Source organism: Pezoporus occidentalis, unplaced genomic scaffold, assembly GCF_034315485.1.
Source record: "Pezoporus occidentalis ecotype Australia unplaced genomic scaffold, CSIRO_AGI_Poc_V1 ctg94, whole genome shotgun sequence".
NCBI classification, from domain to species: Eukaryota; Metazoa; Chordata; class Aves; order Psittaciformes; family Psittacidae; genus Pezoporus; species Pezoporus occidentalis.
Window position 1 is genome coordinate 2,405,908 of NW_026916304.1, and position 21,798 is coordinate 2,427,705.

The following is a 21,798-nucleotide window of genomic DNA, read 5'->3' on the forward strand; positions in this document are numbered from 1 at the left end:
AAGAGTGTGTTGCCCTCATGTAAGTTAAGTGTGCAGAACTGACTTGTACTTGCCTATTTATCCCTGGCAATTCCCTCAAGCACAGGCATAGCCTATGACAAATGAAAACTGAGGATGTTTTCTTTGATAAAATTTTAAAACTCCACTTGGGGTCTACAAAGCAATACTTCAAGTGATTAAAACATTTCATCCGGATTTGGAAAAAAAAAACATTTTTCATTAATCCCAAACATTAATATATTCCTTATCTGCAAGTTCAAAAATGCTGGCTTCTACCCTTCTGCATGTCAGATAACTGAGTTCTTACTTACTGGGGGACCAGGCGGACCAGGTAACCCACTGTCACCTTTTTGACCAGCAGGACCCTATAAGACAATGAAAGAAATGAAGTGCTGACCATACTACACAATGTTAAAAGTAACACACACAGAAGTTAAAGAACAAAAAATATGGATGCAAACTACTTACACTGGATCCTTTGGAACCTTTTGGACCTTGGGGACCCTATGGGCAAGAACACAGAACTGTAGTTGGAGTGTATGTCACACAATCGGGGAGTGTTTAGAACAGGAGGACTGGATGAAATTACTTACAGGTAAACCAGGAGGACCAGGGGGTCCAAGTGGACCTGCAGGGCCGGAAATTCCCTAAGACAGAGTAAGAGAGTAAGTACAGAACTGAAGTACTGGACTGGATTTAAAAATGCATATTTATGAAAGCATCCAACCCTGATGAGTTGTGATTTAGGCCATTTGCTAGAGTCCAAATAGCTTGTAAGTTTAAAATATTACCTGACAGTTTGAGTTGCCTGCAGTTGTTCTTACACTGCAGTACTTACAGTCACAACCGTGTTCCCCTTTAGACTGACTTTGAAATCTCACTTTTTACATAGTGCCTGGAAACATGGATAACTAGGAGAAAGGAAGCTACTTCGGGTAGTGCAGTTAATAAACATGATGAGATTGGTGTTGCTAGTTTTATCTTATCCCTTAGGTGTATGTGATTACTTAATCTTCTGAAGTATGATCTTGTTTTAAGCTAGCTTCACAGTGTCTGTAGGAAAGTTTTAGCTTCTAGCAGGAGGTTCTGGGTGTTACATCTTTATAGTAACTTTATGTCTCTCAAAAGAAATAGCTGAATATGTGCTTTTTGCTTGCACAGAACTTGAATGAAAGCACAGATATGTTTTACTCACTGCATCACCCTTGGCTCCAGGAGATCCCTGGGGGCCAGGAAGACCCCTATCACCCTTTTCACCCTGTTCTCCTGGAGGTCCAATCAGGCCTATCAAACCAGGATGTCCCTAAACAAGATAGAAGAAAATATAGTTAACACACAATATGTATAAAGTAAATGTGCTTTTCAAACACATGAATTAGAAATTTCAAATGTCATCACTGTTGCTAGTCAACGATTAACCTGGAAAAAAAGTTATTCTGAAAGCATATTAGTTGGTTTTAGTTGGCCTTTTAGACTTAATTTGCAAGCTGCGACTGCTTATTCAGTGAAAGAGGTGCAACATACTCCTTACTGAAACCAATACAGAAATAACAATACCTGTGGGTACAAATTTCATAAATGTTACATTTAGATGCTATAAGCATATTATAGAGTTGCACAGTCATTTCCACATGCAATACGGCTGTATAAGCAGCTGCTGCAAGCACATAAACAAAACCTGAAATTCAGAAGATACTGATATCCTTTTCTCTATGCAGTTTTTTTCTGATATACAAGCAATCAACAAACTGTGCTATCCTGGCTGTCTCAACTCATTATTTCAAAAGAAGGTATTATAGCTGTTAAATATTTAGATTTTATTGTTTTAAAATAAAAATCTCAAGTACTTTTTATTGCTACTTACTTGTTTTTGTCAAATGAACAGCTCTCTTACATCACTGTCTTTGGGATTTTTATTGCAAGGAAGAATCACATGGTCAATAGATAAACAGGAAGTAATCTTTTCCTTTCTATATAGCTCCAGGATACCAGATGTGGATTAAAACTTCACAATTACTATAAGACTATGTGAAGCTGAGTAGACACAGTAAGTTGTCTTGCTTTCTGATACAAAACCTCTACTGTTTCTTCTGCTAATTTTATAAAGCTTTTAGACTGGATAAAAATTACAAATGTACAAACAATGACTCCATTATACCTTCTCTCCTTTGGAACCTGGATCTCCTTTCAAGCCAGGCAGGCCAGGTGGACCCTAAATAAATCAAGGGAAGCAATGTTAAAGTAAGTTTAACATACTGCTCAGATCATGGTTGCTTGAAATACTACTGAAGGCAGTGTAAGTCAAAGTACAGAGTCATTCAGTGGTTAACGTTTGTGATTAATAGCATGTAATTTAGGGCCCATGATAAAGCTGAATTTAAAAGTGTGATGATGCTGCTGTAGCATTTAGGTTGCTTTATAATTAGAAATCTATAGAGTTTTATGACTATAAATCTATGAAGCAGAAGGTCAACTGAATTCTCAGAGCACTGAAAGCATCCAGTGAAGCAAGTGATGTTAAAAAAATTCAAATACTCTTTTTTTATTACCCTAATTTTGCCTGTGGTTACATTACATGCTTTCAATTGTTACTTCCATTTTAATTGCCATACCTTATTTTAGTTGTTTATTTTAGCCCTTTCTTTCATATCATAGTGGACAGTATCCTTGTAATGTTTTAATGCTTATAAAAGGTGGAAGCAAAGACAGGTGGCCTTCAAAGAATGCAGGGATGTTGTCTGGGAAGCTAGGCACCAGGTTAGGAAAGCTAAGGCCCAGTTAGAATTAAACTTGGCTAGGGATGTTAAAGATAACAGGAAGTGATTCTATAGGCACATAGCAAATAAAAGACAGACTAGGGACAACGTAGGCCCCCTCCAGAAGCTATCAGGAAACTGGCTACCCTGGATAAAGGCGCTGACCACACCACCCAAGTCCTGGAAGGCAGACACAGGGACTGTGAGAATGAAGACCTCGGGCCCACTGTAGGAGAGGATCAGGTTCGAGACCATCTTAAAAACCTGAACGTACACAAGTCCATGGGACCTGATGAAATCCATCCGCGGGTCCTGAAGGAGCTGGCAAATGAAGTTGCTAAGCCACTGGCCATCATATTTGAGAAATCATGGCAGTCAGGTGAAGTTCCTGATGACTGGAAAAAGGGAAATGGAAAACCCCCATTTTCAAGAAGGGGAAAATGGATGACCTGGGGAACTACAGACCAGTCAGTCTCACCTCTGTGCCTGTCAAAATCTTGGAGCAGATTCTCCTCGAAGGCATTCTGAGGCACATGAAAAACAACAAGGTGCTTGGTGACAGCCAGCATGGCTTCACTAAGGGGAAATCCTGCCTGACCAATTTGGTGGCCTTCTATGATGGGGCTACGGAACTGATGGACAGGGGTAGAGCAGTTGATGTCATCTACCTGGACTTCTGCAAAGCATTTGACACTGTCCCACATGACATCCTTGTCTCTAAATTGGAGAGACATCAATTTGATGGATGGACCACTCGGTGGATAAAGAAATGGCTGGATGGCCGCACGCAAAGAGTTGTGGTCAATGGCTCAATGTCCAGCTGGAGACCAGTAAGGAGTGGCGTCCCTCAGGGATTGGTGTTGGGACTGGTCTTGTTCAACATCTTTGTCGCTGACGTGAACAGTGGGATTGAGTGTGCCCTCAGCAAGTTTGCCGATGACACCAAGCTGTGTGGTTCGGTTGATAACACCAGAGGGAAGGAATGCCATCCAGAGGGACCTTGACACGCTTGTGAGGTGGGCTGATGGGGGCGTGGGAGGGGGGGGTGGGGAAAAGAGGGGAAGAGAGCAAGCAGCTGCATGGTTCCGAGTTATCAGCTGGGCTTAAACTACAACACCTTACCTTACAGAGGTGTTAAACTGATAACCTTTTTACTGGTATCAGTTTACTTAAATGCTTCACATCATAAGAGCAGCTTACAATTTCTAATTTGTATTTACAAGCCATCCTTTCTATAGCACAGTAAAGGCATATGTTAGTTTATGAAACAGAGTAAGAAATTAATGCTTTTTATTCTCTGTCTTATCTGTAGTTGTCCCTCACCATTGCTCCATAGAGCTAGATTTCTGTAAACAAAAATGTGCTGGGACAGAAGACAGAGCTGTGAACAACAAGCCCTTCCATGTTTCTGGGATGGGTGTGGGGAGGGGACAAAGTAAACCACTCTTTTTTTTTTCAGGTGGATCCAATGTAAGCTGATGCTTATAGAATCTATTGGAAAACTCTGCTGCAGTCTTACTAGCTGGGAAACCACTGCAAAGGAGAAACATCCACACAGATAGGTCTTTTTTTGCACCTCCCTTGCAAAAACCACTGAATAACCTTGTTCTTATAACTTGACACAAGCTTATTTTCCCTGCCACTGTTTTTTTTTTTGTAGCTTTACTGGGTCATAAGAACAACCCACTGAAGACACTACTTTATCAGTTGTAAAAATCCGGAGAGATGTCACAGAAAAAGTCTCTATATGAAGCTTGTTAAAATCACCTTGGCTTGCCTTTTTTTTTTTTTACTATTTTAATCCTTACTTATCATTTTAGAAGAATTTTGAGGGATTTGAGAAATACTCTGAACTTCACAAGAATGGCAGTGCTGGTTTTCTGTAATTTGTACTGAATGAGGTGAAAAAATTCAGGCTATGCAGCGCACATGCAATCCCAGAAAAAGCATTCATTTCTCAGAGACTATGCATCTGGACACTGAACACTTCTGCCATCAGGTGTAGAGCTACTAGACTCAGTCAGTATCTCATCGCTGCTAGTCTCCTGCTGGCAGTGGACACCTGAGAAGTGATGATATGGACAGCAATAATAAGTGACCTTTTCAACCAGGCACAGATTCAAAAGTGCTGTAACAGTTCATGTACAAAATACTATTCAGTGCATACCCTTTCCATCTCTACTTCAGGTATCATTAGGTGCAAAAGCCTAGGCAAATACATAATTCATGAATGAAAAGTGGAATTTTTAAGCTTCTAGAATACAGAATCAGATATTTTCACCTGCAGTGTGTTGTGCTCTGCTGCAAATCTGCTTTCATATTCTTCTCCCTATAGCAATCTACTGTGGAGGGAGGAACGTGAAGGAGGGAGACCTAACCTCAGCAACTTCTGCATATAAACTCTACTTCCTTAAAATCCAAACTAAAGTTTAAGTTGCAGCAATGCATCTAAAAAAAGGTTCTTGCTGGGCTAACAAGACACTCTTGTTGAGCCTATGCATTTGGGAGTATACACTTCCTTAATACATTTAGCTTCAGACTTGAACTGAATATTTAAGCTCTCAAATGTTGGAAAAGAGAGTCTTTGATGATGTATTAGGAGGCTTCTGGTAACTGATGTGTGGGAAAGGGATGCTTATTATTGCTGAGTAATTTGTTCTTTGGCTTTAGGTATCAACACAGAATTGTAACAGAGGAGATCAGTTTTTAGTTCCCTGATTTCTCCCTCACGCATTTTATTGGGCACATCATTTAAAAAACTATGGTGGTGATCCCATCATAAACTCTCTGTAAAAAAGCATTTGTATTACAGGCTTAGCACCGGAGTATACTTTTTCCTTGCAGCTTCTCATTCACTGTTCCCAACTTCTGACTTACAAGCAATATGTTGACCATGAGACTAGACAAAAATTAGAATGTTAAAATGAAGGACAACAAAGACGTATAGTGTAAAGTTTCCTTGGTACATTATTTCCTCATTTTTGTTTTCTAATGGACAGAGAAAAATGAAATTATACATAGGTGCCATTGTCATATCATCTATAATTATTTACATAGAAGTGATTGATAGATACCCCTATCCACCAGGTCACAGTCCATTGGGAAAAATCCTTCTAGTGAGTGGGGCATAAAACTGTTTGTTCTGAAACTCTACTTAGAGGTTATGAACTTGCATGTTTTGAAAATGCAAATGGTTACCCAAATGCTTTCACCTGTGCAAGTGTTTCTGTCAATGAAAGAGAAGGCAATTGCTCATTTTCACATATGCACATGAAAGTGAACAACTGATTTAGGGTAAAAGTCTTGATTTTTACAGCATCTCAGTTTAAATTCCTCATTTTTTCCACTTCCATTTTTATCTACTGGAAAATTCTGATATGAAAAATGCATAGCTGCTGTTCAGATCTTGAACTCTCACCAGGGAGGCAGGAATGCTCTTGGAGAGATTTTGACTTCAGGTTTATAACTTAAGTGCAAAAACTTTCAATATTAAGGCTACCTAAGGACCTGTATCATTTGTATCCTCTGAGTCTGTATAGGAAAAGGAACAGAGGATTCCCTTCACACTTCTTACTCAAAGCCTTTCTCTTGCCCTTTAAAAGCCACATAATTTGTGAGGTAGAGGTTAGCTCTTTATTGCCCTATTCTCCTGAAGTAATCTGATTGTATATTCTGGCCAAAATAACAGAGTACATTTTACTTAGTATGTGATATGTTTGCACTGCTTGCAAACTGTTAAATGCCTTAACCGTGTAACACTTGTTACTCTTCCATCAAACTGTAACAGTCTATATATTGTTTCAAGGATTTTTATTCCCAATGTGTCACTCAACTGTGACAGTTTCGGTGAATTTGGAAAGCAGCAGATGTACGATCTTTCCACTAGTTTATATAATTTAGATTTGAATTTCTGCACATAATACTGAATCAGAACAGCAGTGTTGTGCAATTTGTGCTCAGTATCATGTTTTCAGCTTGTTAGAAGAAAATGCACTAAAATAGCAAGTGTAAATAGAAGCAATGATATAACTTGATAGTATGTCATCTATGAGCTTCCCTTGCTTTTATTAAGACATAGCAGAACTTCAGCATGCCTTAGATGCACTAGAAACTGGGAGTTTGGTTCATTCAGACACTTTTGAAACACTGGTTCCTGGCACTGCTGCAGTGAACAACTGACATGATGTTACTGTTCATTTTTAGAAAACTAGCATAAAAACTAGGTAGAAGTTCCTTTTTGGCCCTAATTCTGACCTGATTTTTACTTCTCTAAGGAATAGATATGATCCAAACTTTTACCCTATAAATAATATTTTCCTAAACTAGCAGTTCCTAAAATCAATGGCTGTACAAAACTTGCAACTGCTAAGGAAACTCAAGGATTTAAAGTATGAAGCTTTGCTGACATGGGGACAGAAGTAGATTCTTCGATTGTAAGTTTCATTAATTTTAGTTTTCATTCTCTTCAGGGGATTTCAAGAATCTGGTTTTACCCTGCCTCATGAAGTTTTTATGCGCTCAACATCATTCAGCACAGCTGCCTACTGAAGTAGAGCAGTAAAATTCAAAGGCAGTTGTGCATCAGATTTTACCAGCACAGAATAGTGACTTTGTGCTAGGAACAGACTTGTACATTCATTTTTCTGTAAATGCTATATTTTAATGAAATGGTGCTTTTTCTGGTTTGGCACTGAAAGGAAGCATACTCACCAGAGGCCCAGGAGGGCCATCCTGACCTGGCGCCCCAGGTAGACCTTGTTCTCCCTAGAAAAAAACAAAGTTTGCTTTACTAGAGGGTATACAAGAAATGCAACATTTATATTTTTACTATATGCTCTGTTTACTTACCACAGGGCCAGGTATGCCCCGGAGACCCTCTGGGCCAGGTTTTCCTGCAGGTCCTTGTGGACCAACAGGGCCTGTTTTTCCAGGAGCCCCTTCTGCACCAGGTTCACCCTAGAAAGAACATAGCAACAGAGATCAGATAGGAAGAGCTGACTAAGCTTGGCACTGTAGGGAGATACAAGCTGCAAAGTGAGAGTCAAGTTTCTTCACTCCTTTTTTTAGAAGCTATTCTAGAAACAGTGTTCCGTACAGGACAGGTTTTTGAACAGTATTTTGATAGCTTCATATAAAGATGTGGTGCTGCCAGTAAAGCAGGCTCATCTTGCTTTTCTACAGGCGTGAGCTAAGTTGGGCCTGCACTGTGAGAGTCCACCATGTACTCCATTATGTACTGCTACTAATTCTGGAGTTAAATTTGGATTTTATCGTCCATTTTTGTCCATAATTTGTCCATTATTGTTTTGGTTAAGTTTCACATTCAGTGCATGAGAAGGAATTTACTTTTCATTTATATACAGTGTACATTCAAATGCTCCCCAAAAAAATCTTGACTGTATTACCTTGGCACCTTTTTCGCCTTGTCTGCCTTCAGCACCAGTTGCTCCTGGAGGTCCCTGTAAAATATGGAGACAAAGCTTATAATCTCAGGTTTCTAAAATAGTGGAAAAAAATCTGAGAATGTGATTTCCACTGTATTAATTAGTAAATACTAACTAAAGAACATTAAATTTCTTTTTTCGGCATTTAATTCACAGGATAAAAATCCCAATCTGTCATATCAGCTGTTTTCCTCTTGATAAAACTTTCTGGATTTTTAGAATAGCTAAAAGAATATACATCACCTAACACCTCCAATATGATTAAAAACAATAAATAGCTTGGAAAAATCAAAACAGGATATAAAAGGAAAAGAACAGTGCTAATTTACATACACAGCAACAGTTTTAAATTTGCTTTGCATTGGTTTCTACGTATTCATTGTGGGACAGAATGGCATTTAATTCTTTATTCTAAGTCAGGGATGGTCTTAGTAAGCATTTGATGATATCTGGACATCCAAAAATTGATACATGCCTTAATATTATCCAGTAAATATGGAAAGGGAAAAAAAATAATCATGAGTAGAGGTTGTAAGGAATGAAATGAAGACACTGACTACAAGTAGCTCTTCGTACCAGTTTCCCTGGTACCTTGGTGCCTGGATACTGGTCTACAAAAGCTCTATTTGACTAAGAAGACACAACTTGGTACTGCAGGAGGATGTGGAGATGAGATAAGGTTCAGGTGAACGCCACAAAACAGGAGCTGCAGCCACATGGAAGTACTTCTAATACCTATTGCTGATGTCACACATCTTTCATTTTCTTAAGGTTTCAATGAAAAATAAAACTACATTTTTCTCCACAAAAACATTAAGGGGTTATTTTCAGGTCAGGAAATTAATATTCATAGCTTCAGTTATGAACAAAAGCAGTATCTAGAATCTAATGTACTCTGCTGAAAATGGTTCTCTTATATAGTTTAGAAAAAGATGCAGTCAAGATAATAGACCAACTGTTTCCTAGGAGGTTAATTTCTAGCATGGGAAATATCTTTATTACTAGCAGCAATTTCTTGCCAACCAATGAGCAGCTTAAAGCAAAAGGAAAGTAAAGGGACTATGATCAAATACAAGGTGATCTTCTGAATCTATAAAACTTACTTCCTAAGACTCGGCTATTCATTAATGCTGCAAGCAGTTTGCTATGTAGAAATTTATTTACTGCTTTTTACTTCAAAACAAGAGGCAATAAAAAAAAATGCAGGACCCTAAACCGCATTCTTAATTTTACAGATGAAACCTGTTTTTACAATCAAGCATGAACCTGTACGCTTTGCGAGTTCTGGGTTTTAGACTACAGTTTGACCTAAAAGCAATTTTTTATACTAGAGCTGAATTTAGCCTAAACTTTTTATAGCTTAATATATTCCATCATCCACTAATATTGGCACGTATCTTGAGCAACTCAACCGGTTTTAATGTACTTCCTGGAAATATATATTCTTTTTATAAGTATTTCCATAGAAGTATACTAAAATCATTCATTTGCTTCTGAAATAAAGCTTTCTCCAGGGTGGAACGGAACACCAGCAGCATTGCATGAACCTTCTGGCCAACAGAGACAGTTCATAGAATCACAGAATAGTTTGGGTTGGAAAAGACCTTAAAATCATCCAGTTCCAATGCCCCTGCCATGGGTAGGATGCCTCACACTAGACTACGTCACCCAAGACTCCATCCAGCATGGCCTTGAACACTGCCAAGGGATGGAGCATTCACCTCTTCTTTGGGCAACCTGTGCCAGCACCTCACCACCCTCACAGTAAAGAACTTCCTTATATCTAACCTGAACTTCCCCTGTTTAAGTTTTAACCCATCACCCCCTGTCCTATCTCTGCAGTCCCTGATGAAGAGAAATTCAGGCTTTCCATCAAAGGTAACGCAAAATGATTTGAATTACCCATAGCGGACCTTGGCCATTTGTTTGGGTCTCAACAGGCTGTTTTCTTTGGTGTTTTTCAGAGCTGTTAAGTGGTAAAGGACTTAATTTCACCTCTTCAACATACAGAGAAACTAAAAAGCCGTGGGCAGTGTGGGCAAGTTGCTCACTCTTTAAAACAGGAAGAATAATTCAAATTACTCCCGTTCCAGTAATAACCTCTGATGCATATACCCCTTTGCATAGATTGCGATTAGTTGGGTGGATTGTAGTTTGCAGTGGTAACAAGAAAACTGATTAGCAGGTATATAAACAAACTCAGGAGCATTTTAGAAACAGGACTTTTTTGTTGTTGTTGCATGAATTAGTTTACATGCCCACTGTATGCACTGCATGAAAACTCCTTGTACTCAAGTTTCCATATGGATTATAATCTACCTAAGAAACCAAAAAGGGTTGAGTGCTGTAATTTGTATTTGAGAAACATGGTCTCTGCCTAATCTGGAAATGCAGCTGCAACGTGAATTAACAGGGCTAAAAACACTGTGATTGCTAAATTACAAATACAGTGAATCATGATTGCTAAACAAAGGGGGTGCAGTCATTATCAAACAGTGCCAGTGAAAAGCATCTCAATAAACTGCTCTTTCTAACAGGCTGTGATTGCTGGCATGGCACAGATGGTGCTTCTACACAGAAAGACTGCTAATTATTATTTATCTTACCTTCCTACACTTGAGCTGTTGGGAGTGTCTGGTAAATTTTAACTGACAAAAAAGATACCAATAACAATAATTTTAAACTGATGCAAGGCTCTCCACCCTCACCACCCCAGCTATCACGGTGATTTTTATGATCATTACACTTTAAATCTGGACCTGATATATTTTATGCAGAACTGAGAAGACAAAGGAACTCATATAGAAACAAATTTGTCCTCAGTTTTTGTTACATGAACCTACTGGGCATTTTTTGTTTGCTATACTATATTTCATCATTTAATTAAAATGATTTGTTGTTTATAGCTGTCTGTCATCTAAGACATGAAAAGGAAGTCAGGAAAAAACTCCAGGGGGCCTGCATAGATGAACAAGAAGCTCCAGGACAAAGTCAAACACACAAGGAAACCTGCAGAGGGTGGAAGCAAGGACAGGTAGGTGGCCTGGAAGGAATACAGAAAATTATCTGAGCAGCCAGGGATCAGGTTAGGAAAGCTGAAGCTCTGACAGAATTAAATCTGGCCACGGACGTCAAGGGCAACAAGATAAGCTTCTATAGGTACATCGGTGATAAAAGGAAGACTAGGGAAAATGTGGGCCCTCTCTGGAAGGAAACAGGAGACCTGGCTACCTAGGATATGGAAAAAGCTGAGGTCCTTGACAACTCTTCTGCCTTGGTCTTCACTGGCATGTGCTCCAGTCACACTGACTAAGTCACAGGAGGCAAAGCTGGGACTGGGAGAATGAAGTGTAGGAGCTCAGGTTCAAGACCATTTAGTGAACCTGATGGTGCACAAGCCCATGGGACCTGATTAGATGCACCCATGGGTCCTGAGGGAACTGGCAGATGAAGTGGCTAAACTGCTATCCATCATATTTGAGAAGTTGTGGCAGGCCAGGGAAGTTCTCACTGACTGGAAATGGAAAAATGCAACCCCCATTGTTAAAAAGGAAAGAAATGAACACTTGGGGAACCACAGACCAGTCGGTCTCACCTTGGTGCCTGGAAACTATGTTAAGGCACATGGACAGTAAAGGGCTGATTGTTGACAGCCAACATAGCTTCACACATATGTTCTTTTACAGCAGGGTTAAAGTGTTGGTGGATAAGGGAAAAGCAACTGACAGAGTCTACTTGGACCTAGCAAGTCCAAGTAGACATCGATTTGTGCAAAACATGTGACACTATCCCGCATGACATTCTTGCCTGGAGAGACATGGGATTTGACAGATGGATTACTCTGTGGATAGGGAATTGGCTGGATGATCACATTCAAAAGCTATGGTCAACAGCTCAATGCCAAGGTGGAGACTAGTAATAAGCGGCATTCCTCAGGGGTCGGTATTAGGACTGGCACTGTTTAACACTTTTGTCAGTGACATGGGACAGTGAGATTGGATGCACCCTTAGTGTACCCTCAGCAAGTTTGCTGATGATACCAAGCTGTATGGTTTGGCTGACATGCTGGAGGGAAGGGATGTGATCTAGATAAGGACCTTGATAGGCTTAAGAGGAGGGCCCATGTGACCTCATGAAGTTCAGTAATGCCAACTGCAAGGTCCTGCATGTGGGCTGGGACAATTCCAAGCACAAATACAGGCTGGGCAGAGACTAGATTGAGAGCAGCACTGAGGAGAAGGACTTGAGGGTATTAGTTGTTGAGAAGCTCAACATGACCTGGGAACTGTATCCTGGGCTGCATCCCCAGCAGCATGCCTGGCAGGTCAAGGGAGGTAATTTGCTCCCTATTTACTGTGAGGGGGGTGAGACACTGGCACAGGGTGCCCAGAAAAGCTGTGGCTGCCCCATCTTGGCAGTGTTCAAGGCCAGGTTGGACAGGGCTTGGAGCAACCTGCTCTAGTGGAAGGTGTCCTTGACCATGGCAGGGGGTCGGAATTAGATGAGCTTTAGGGTCCCATCCAACACAAACCATTCTATGATCCTTTTGTGAGGTTGGCAAATTTAACCTTTTTTTCTTTTTAGCAGATAGAGAAATTCAGGCACCAATATTACAAATGTTTAACAGCCATATAATGACAAAGGATTAGAAGAGGGGTTTCTATTTCCAAAGCTATACTAGACTATTTGTTCAGCTTGGAATGTAATATAAACGCATGTAACGCCTCATGTTTTCTAGAGAATCTGGGCTGATTTCCATCAGTTGAAAACTTGTCAAGGGATCTGAAGAGAGGAAGACATGCTGATGAAGAGCAGCCATTCCTAACTCAGACAGAACTTGTAAGGCTAGCGCTGGGTCCTGGACAGCTGAGAAGTCTAGTTAGCCATCTGCTGTGGACTACCTCTACCAAACAGCTTACTGTACTGGATATTTTTAGACATATAAAGTGAATGTAACAGCCAATGAAGCAACAGCCATTATGTCAAGCCTCTGAGGTCTTGATCTGGTAAGATGCTGAAATAGAAGGGAAGAGGGGAATAACAGAGGAGGAGGTCAAGGGACTACATTTAAAAGTATGAATGCTGAGCTCTGTCAACTTGTCATTTCAGAGAAAGAAAAACAAAAAGCTGGGGTGGAATCTTGTTTTCTAGTAATACAGCCACAGCTGCACCTCCACAGACAGCAGTACTGCTACTAAATGGTATGACCTTCTAAATACAAATGAAGGTCACTTGTTAGGGCTTTTTGTTGGAATTGATTCTACCATACAACTGATGAAAACCTGTTTGTGTTCATTCTGCCACTGAAGTATGAAGCTTTCAATCTTTAGTTGTTTCTCTCTGGTACAGTATCAATACAATACAGACTCTTTACATGCTTGAAACATTCAGGTGCTTAAGTAATGTAGAATTTGATTCTGTAAAATGTTTTTTTCAGAATTCAGGAATGGGATTACCTGGCAATATTTAGCTATACATTCTCCCTAAATTGGAACTGTGTCAGACTACAGGATGTGTTTGTAAAGTGTTTTTTGTCTAGGTACAATCAGATGCAATACATCCCATCTGTTTAGGAATGAGCTAGTGCCTTTCTGCATAATGAAGTAGGAAGTTCTAATTTGATGTCGAACAAACATATGAATTGTTAAAATTCCATCGAGCCATATTTCAGTTCTAGTGATAAGGTTGCTAATGCTACTATAATAATTTACAGTATTATCAATGTTTTGCAAGTTGGTGTAGCAAACAGATTATTGGATAACTTAGAGAAAACTAATAAGGCATGTCAGTTCAATCAAGCCTATTAAATAGAGCAGTTTAAGGCATTTTGTTAAATAGCTATCATCTTACATTTAATGATGCCCCCTTCCTTGCCTTCTAAAGTGTAAAAGCTGCATGTAAATGCTCTCTAAAGGTTAATGCATCTACTACAGTTCTGTAAGTGTAACATTATTTACTGGTTTTGATTAGCTATATCTGTAAAGCCCGTGAAGCTTCAAAGACCTTAGAAATAACAGAACAGCTTCATAAGTTACAGAAATGTCTGCTTGTTAATTCTGTATGCAGAGAAAATGATACAGAATTGTGCAAAAACTGCACTGAAATGATTCTGTTTCAGAGACACCAAAGCACACACATTCTTCCTGTACCTTGCTAACAATCATGTGCCTGTGGATGATGTCTTGTATTATGCTCATAATCACTCACTCCTAATGAGTGGAGACTTAAGAATTAGTCTCCTTAGGAGACTAATCCAGCAGACACTTAATTCTTACCCTAGCAGACACAGAATTCACTTGGGTGGACAGAAAAAGCACGTTTATAGATAAGGAATAAATTCTTTCCTGTTTTTTTCCCCATGTTCAAGGGTTTTCTCTGCTGTTTCTATTTTTTCACTTCTCACATTACTTAGAAGAAACTTCAGACATCATCTATGAGTGTCACAACATAGAAAACAAGTAGCTGACATTGTCAACAAGGCAGTGTCTCAGAAAGAGACATGTGCAAGAAAATTACTTACTCTTTTTCCAGGTGGACCAGGTGGGCCAGCTTCACCTGAAGGACCTGGTGGACCCTGCAATGGAAAATGATCTGCTCAGTGGAAACAAAGGATAAAGTTTGGATAAATCTTTACTAAACACAACAAACATCAGCAATATGTTGGCCCCTTTCAAAGGACAGAAAGCACCATAAATACACACAGAGAAGTATACAAGCGTATTCAATAAATCCTATCTTAGGGTAGTCTTTTGAAACTTTTAACAGCTTTTGTTTCTGTACAAAATGTAATTCTTCTCTTTTTACCTGCAAGAAGACATTTCAGACCAGGAAGTGGCTGCATAAAAATAACTTATGTCTTAGCCTACTAGCTAGCTCTATTAAGAAGTTTCCCTTTCTCAGGTGCTGAAGTCACTACTTTTGCTAAATAGTTTCACTAACATTCATGAATTACCTGCCCCGTGGGCCCCCTTCCCCTGAAAAATCTTTTGTGCACTGATAGCCATTTGGCTATTCCATCTTGGTAATCTATGATACTCTTAAACATTTCAGGGCTGCTGAACAATTTGATAAGCTTTCCTTCAGGAACTCTAAAAGCACTTACTGTTAAAGTAAGACATACAGATACTAATTTCCCGAAGCTTGCAGCTAAAACCCAGTTTATAACTTATTTCCAACCTCAATGCACTACGATTTTTTTATTTTCAAGTGGACCTGTATAGGATAATTCCCTGATAAGTACCCATTTAGAAAGTATTTTTAAGTGCATGAACGTATAGAAACCACTGATTCAGCATGAGATACTCTCTTAGCATAGGAGAGAACACGCAGCTGAAATAAAATGACAAGAGACAACTCACAGGTTGACCAGGATCACCGTCTTCACCCTTCTCTCCACCAACACCATCTTGACCCTACAGAAATCACAGAAAAATAGACCAAATAAAAAAATCAGCTAAATTAAGTACTTAGTTTCATAGATGAATATAAAAACTATTTTTCTACAGAGCATTTTCTTAAAGATACTAGTCTTCAAAACTTTTTAAAGATTTCTAAACCTTTTTTAAGTCTTAAGAAATATATGAACAGAAAAGCAACAGATCTTAAAGACAAGACCGCATCCCCAGAAAAGGAAGAGGCAGGATTAACTAGAATTTAATGCAAACTAGGACTAGGACCTATACCTGTTTTTTTTTTAAGTATACTTACAGCTGGACCAGGTTCACCAGGGGGACCAGGATCCCCAGGAAAACCAACTGGGCCCTAGATAAACAAGGAATATGTCATCCATTGGCAAGCAGGCAGCAATCAACACAAGTATTTTATGAAGCATATAATGAATTTAGTTCAAATGTGGAAAATTATATACAGTTCTATACGTAGCATAACTCTGGCAGTGCTTCATAGTGCTTTATATGAAAACTATTAAGCTAACTTACTGGGTTACCCTTAGGTCCATCATCACCTGGAGGTCCTTTAGCACCTGGTGGTCCAGCTGCTCCAGGTGGACCAGCCTCACCTTTTTCTCCCCTTTCACCTTTTGGACCCTGTGGAAAACATATAAACTCAAAAAAGTAATCTGAAAATTGAATGGCTAAAAAAAAAGATCACAGTGGCAAAACTGTTTGTCAGACCTAGGCAATGTTACTTCTCAATAAATGCAGGCAAGTAAATGGGAAAATAGGGCCTCAGCCTCAGGTTGGAAAACCTGTGAATCTCAGGTGAAGTGCCAACATCTGCACTCAATTTGCGTCAATGAACTGTCTTCAGAGAGAAAAATGTGTTCAACTGCATGTCAAAGTTAATACCTTTGTGAGAAAAATAGGTACTCTTTTAAGAAGTCTTCAGCTTTGTCCTCCAGTTGTTAGTACAAGGTGTGGCTATAATTATGCAGAAGCAAACTGCATTTTAAAGGTGCAAATCCTTCACTGAAAATGTAAAGAAAATGTACACAAGTAATCTGATGAAATGCTTTCTAAAGTAAGCACTACCAAATACCTTAGCTCACCATATTAAGTGTTAAGAATAAAACTAACCCAAAATACTCACAGATGTTCCAGATTCTCCAGGAGGTCCAGGGTTACCAGCTTCTCCAGGTTCACCCTGTAAATTTGTGAGGATATATTGATGAGTCATTAGGGAGGATATTTCTATGAATTTACTTGTTATTACATATGCTTCTTGTGCTTGTTCATGTTAACAGTTTACAAGAACTGTCTTATATTTGGTCTACCTAAAGGGTGTTGAGTTACACGTGGGTTTGCAGAAAGGGAATCTGAAATTTTAGAGAGAATACAGCAAACTAAGATTTTAGTGAGCTTGGAAGACTAACCTTCCCTTTGGGCTTTGGAAGATCTTCCCCTTTATTATCCCATATATTGCAGATTTCCTCTTTGCCATCTCTCTCTCTTTCTTGTCACAGAAAAGCCAAAGAAGTATATTGACTGCGTTTTTTTTTTTTCTTTAGAAGATACATTTTGCATGGAAGCAAGTTTCTACAAATAAGAGGAGGCTAATTGGAAATGAACATCAGTGGAGTGAAGATACTATTGCTGCTATTATATAAAGGAAAATATAAGGACAAAATAGTAGCTGTTAGCTAGTAAAACTTTCACCACAAGCTATAAAGCTGTACACTATGATTTACTGGTGATGGAAATTGTTTAGTAAAGGAGATGGCTTTGAGGATGAAACTGTATGAAGAAAATCTGTGCAAGTCAAAGTTACACACTATTAAGTGAACATTTTAGTTAATTCAGTCTCTTTTTGAGATAATACACAGTATTAACCCAAAGTCTGTCTTTGCAATTGCTCATTTTAATGTTTAGCTATAACTGATTATTTTCTAGCTCAGTGGTCTGATAAACCTTTTAGAAAACTACTGTGTTAATAGAATATTTAGCTATTAGCATCACAGACACACAAAGCTGTGAACGGATAACAGAATCTGCTTTGTAATTGCCATGGAGTGCTGAGATGAGAACTAGTATGTTTTTATTCCAAAGGATTTCTCAATGTAATGGAGGGATATTTTTCCCCCATAAATATTCTTTTTCCAAACCAAATGATCCCTGACAATAATTATGCCTATAAACAAGAGTAGAGGTGTTGAAAATGCATTTCACCCAATCCTATCTACTGAACTCAAAGACACATTCGGAATAAATCTGTGCCTCCCTCATATCCTGTATGACCTGCACACCCCTCTTCATTCTATGGCAAATCAATTAATACAACATGCACATCTGGCATTTCCACCTGGACAGTAAAAAAGTATAAACTATGAATTTTACAAGAGTCTCATGGTATAGATACTGAACTTTTTTTCATAGAAGCTAATGGCAGCATGATGACTTTTCTGGGACCAGAATCTGGCCCAATGTAAGCATTATGTTAGATGAATGGAAGAAGATCTGAGTACCCAACTGAATTCAAGAGTAGGATAAATAACAGATAGCCACAATTTTAGGAGCAATATTAAAATGCCTTTAGAAAGGGCACTTTGAAAGGGTGAATTTGCCTTTAGAAACTGTGGTGTGTTTTATTAGACATATTTCCACTTGCAGTAATTCAACGATTAATGATGCCTTTTAGTACTTGTTGTGGTTTAATACTCATTTGCTTCTGTGATACAGCATTCATTACAAAAAAAGCCCAGTGAATATTTCACGTCAATAAGCATTAAGTATGTTTTCTAGAAAAATTCATGATCTTCCTTACCCTCTGCATGGGCTTTACTGAATCTGCAGCATTATCAGTATTTTTGTTCATTCCTATTATTAATCAAATTCCATTTATATAGCAACAGAGAATAAGGCCTGGAATTAGCAGATATTCAAGTTAGTAGATGTATTTTGACCCTTTCAACAGGTGTCCCCATTGCAGGACTAACTGAGTGACATAAGAGCGCTAATTGTGCCAAGTCTTTCCTGACAAGCACTTGTACCAACACAATACCCTTCTAAGTTTCTCATCAAGTAAGTTCTTTCTTTGCCTTTCTGATTATGATGATATGCATTTGATTTCTAATGCACTTTTTACCCTTCCCATTGACAAGCACATTTTCATTTTATGACATCATGCAACAAGAGAAAAGATGGGCTTTCTACAACATAATGATCTATAACTAGGGACAACAGAGGAAAACTGTGCCCCTGGGATCTCAGGGTCCCTACTATAGCACGCATGCCGAAACTGGAAGATCGAGGCAGCCTATATAAGCTCTGTGCATAGTAACTCCCCAATAAGCAGCAGTGTGGAAAACAGTAAAATTGGAGAATGTCGAAGATGTTCCCCTTACAGGGCATCTGTAAAAGATGAGACCAGTTAAAGTTTCATCTCAGATTAACACTTCTAAACCATTGCTCTATTAAAAAATATGACTCTTCCCTGTATGGAGTCCTTGTTTTTTCTGACACTGGTTTTTATATTCCAAATATTAGGTTCCATAAAAAGTTGTACTAGTTTTAGACAGCTGTTATAGGAGCTAAGCAATGTTTTGACAGAGAAGACTGTAGCTGATATATATTTACAGAGTGCATATTTATAGCTTCAAAACCCTGTGCGATCTGTAGGTTATTGTTCACCCTTGTCATTCTTCCCATTTTCAGTAAAGACGGTATTAATTCACAATCTGATGCACCTTATTCCTGGCAAATAACTCATATTCTTTTGGGAAATAGATTTTATGATCTAATAATAAATTTATTCCACCTCTGGAACTTTTTTATCTTTTGCTATTGGATCAGATCTTTTAATAGATAGGCAAAGCCTTCCTCTGACAGAATTTCAACAAGCAGACGGACATTTTAAACTACAAAGAGTCATGTAATTTCATGGACATGTTTAATTCTGAAAACCTCCTTGGATTAACTAAGCAGAATGTTTGCTATCAGGCTAAGGACAGTAGTGTAAAAGTCCTTTGTTGTCTTTATTATGACCAGTTCTGGAGAACTGTCCATACAAAGCGCAGACAGAGAAATTGTGAGTCTAGAAGACAATCCCTTTTCACACTGGTATACATATGTGACTGTGTTTTTTATATATAAAATGGCTCTGTGGAGAGTTAAATTTAATCAAGAGAGAAATTCTAAAGCTGTGCTGTATTCTCTGGGAGGGATTATGTTTACAAGCATGTTGGAGTGATGGAGAAGGATGAAAAGAGATCACAGTCAGTGAGTTCATGAAAAGTTATTAAAAGTAATTTGTTAGGATAGATACTCAGGTAGCATAAACTGTGACAGACACATCTTGATTAAGTACCTTAGCAACTGTCTGCACAGAGGTGTGTGGAAAAATGATACCCACACATAAAGATGCCTATGCAAACTTACCAGATGTGGTTTAAATCAGATGTGTTTAAAAACCTTAAAACTTTAAGGTTTAACCTTAAGGGCGAGAATATTTAATTGATTTTGTCCTCTCACTTCCATCTGCAGTAGAAATCAATGGCTGATTGAGCATGTAAAGTATTGATTTCACTTGTTTACTGTGTTGGACTCCTTATTACTGTACTATTTTAAAAATAATTTCAGAATAATATAATAGGAAGGAGGATAAACCCAGATGAATGCAGTGGTTTTCTAACCAGACTTTTTCATACAGTAAACCAGATCTAAACTCTGAGAGGCTGCAGAAAGAATGCTTAGGTTCTGCAGACATTCATTTTGCATTACTCATTGACTCTGCCAGTTTAACACATGCTGTGGCCTCTGATACCAGATTAGAGATAAGCATGTGTTGGTCCATTTTGTTTTTCTGCTTTTTCTTAATCATAAGCACAACAAAGAGAATAATTTCTGTGGGGAAGTTAATTCAAGTAGTTCTAGTTGAGTGCAATTCTCAAGACTTCTAGACCAGTCCATGGAAGCTACTGACATTAATAATGCAAGGCTACATGCATATCTATACTGAAGATGTCTTTGAACATTGAGGCCTTTGTACGTACAGCAGAGGAAACAAAAATTTACTTAACAGTAAAAGGCGCTATGGGTTACAAAAAATGTTTGTAATTTGCCAGAAGGTAAGGAGGCTTTGAAACCCCACCATCCATGACAAAATCTCTGCCAGTCTAACCATTCAAATATGCAAGTAAGAAAACCTATTTCTCTCCTCCACAGTGACAGGTTAGAACATTTGACACTTTTCTACACTCTCTACAATCAGCACTGCATTGCATTATCTATAGTGCGCTCTGTCTTTCCTGAAAGGGAGGCAGGGGCCAAAGCATGATGACATAATAAGAAGAACATTGGGGAACAAATGTGTGGGAATAAATAAGAGAAAATGCATGTTTTGTTGAAAAGCGTGAACTATCCTCCCACTGCAGGAACTCCTACTGACAAAACAACTCTTCATAACTTCTACACTTGCAGAGCTTACTAAAAGGAACTGAAATTAAGAAGGAAGGTATCCTAACTCAGAAAAAAAAATGGCATGTACTAAAACTTGATCAGGAGGAAAGTCATTAGAATAAATAAAAACTTCCAAAGTAATATAATTGGAAGCTTCTCTGTGTGAATGCAGAGAACATGGGAAATAAGCAACAGGAAATAAAAATGACAACCAGTGATAAACAGTCTGAATTTCATGTTCTTGAATTAAATCTGGTGAGCTGATTATCACAAACAGGGATCCTAAATCACACAGAAGAGTCACAGAAACAAAGGCATAAGGAGCTTAAATAAGTCAATGTTTTAACAAAATGACTGGAATATAATTTGATCATGAAACAGTAAGAATTAGAGTGATGCTTGAGACCAATTGCAAAATTCCTATTGACTTCAATGGGCCACATATTATAGAAAGTGTGTTTTTTTACAGCAGTGAACAGAATAGCTGCTCCCCTGGACATGGTGTTCTCATAATATACATTTTCTCAGTACCCCAGTGGTCACAGGAAGAATTTTTCTTTCCACAGTGCCATTTGTTTCTGTTTCACTGACATTCACACTCTTTTTCTAATCACTTTTTTGCCATCTCTACGAACTCTAATATTCAGACACATTTTTTGTACTCTTCCCAGAGAGAAAACCAAATCCTACATCCTTCACAAGGCAAAGCTCTCTTTAAAATAGTCTGGAGGAACAATGTCACAACAC

General features: G+C 38.6%; 1 protein-coding gene and 2 long non-coding RNA genes across 10 annotated transcripts in view; 2 read left to right on the forward strand and 1 right to left on the reverse strand.

The window, feature by feature from the left end:
• Positions 1-21,798, forward strand: part of LOC134157295 (uncharacterized) — a 107,078-nt gene that overhangs the window by 62,314 nt on the left and 22,966 nt on the right. The gene's annotated exons all lie outside the window — the stretch shown is intronic.
• Positions 1-21,798, reverse strand: part of COL11A1 (collagen type XI alpha 1 chain) — a 156,263-nt gene that overhangs the window by 7,055 nt on the left and 127,410 nt on the right. For all 7 annotated transcript variants that reach the window (XM_062606099.1, XM_062606098.1, XM_062606101.1 and 4 more), the window contains 13 exons: positions 16,748-16,801; positions 16,138-16,245; positions 15,908-15,961; positions 15,559-15,612; positions 14,721-14,774; positions 8,162-8,215; positions 7,605-7,712; positions 7,467-7,520; positions 2,159-2,212; positions 1,196-1,303; positions 594-647; positions 469-504; positions 312-365 (listed from right to left, as the gene is read on the reverse strand). In XM_062606099.1, coding sequence (XP_062462083.1) covers positions 312-365; positions 469-504; positions 594-647; positions 1,196-1,303; positions 2,159-2,212; positions 7,467-7,520; positions 7,605-7,712; positions 8,162-8,215; positions 14,721-14,774; positions 15,559-15,612; positions 15,908-15,961; positions 16,138-16,245; positions 16,748-16,801 — 846 coding nt within the window. The remainder of the gene's footprint in view (positions 1-311; positions 366-468; positions 505-593; positions 648-1,195; positions 1,304-2,158; positions 2,213-7,466; positions 7,521-7,604; positions 7,713-8,161; positions 8,216-14,720; positions 14,775-15,558; positions 15,613-15,907; positions 15,962-16,137; positions 16,246-16,747; positions 16,802-21,798) is intronic.
• LOC134157297 (uncharacterized) lies at positions 318-6,161 on the forward strand. The gene is made up of 3 exons (XR_009962269.1): positions 318-665; positions 1,979-2,241; positions 4,216-6,161. It is a non-coding gene; the product is annotated as an uncharacterized LOC134157297 (long non-coding RNA).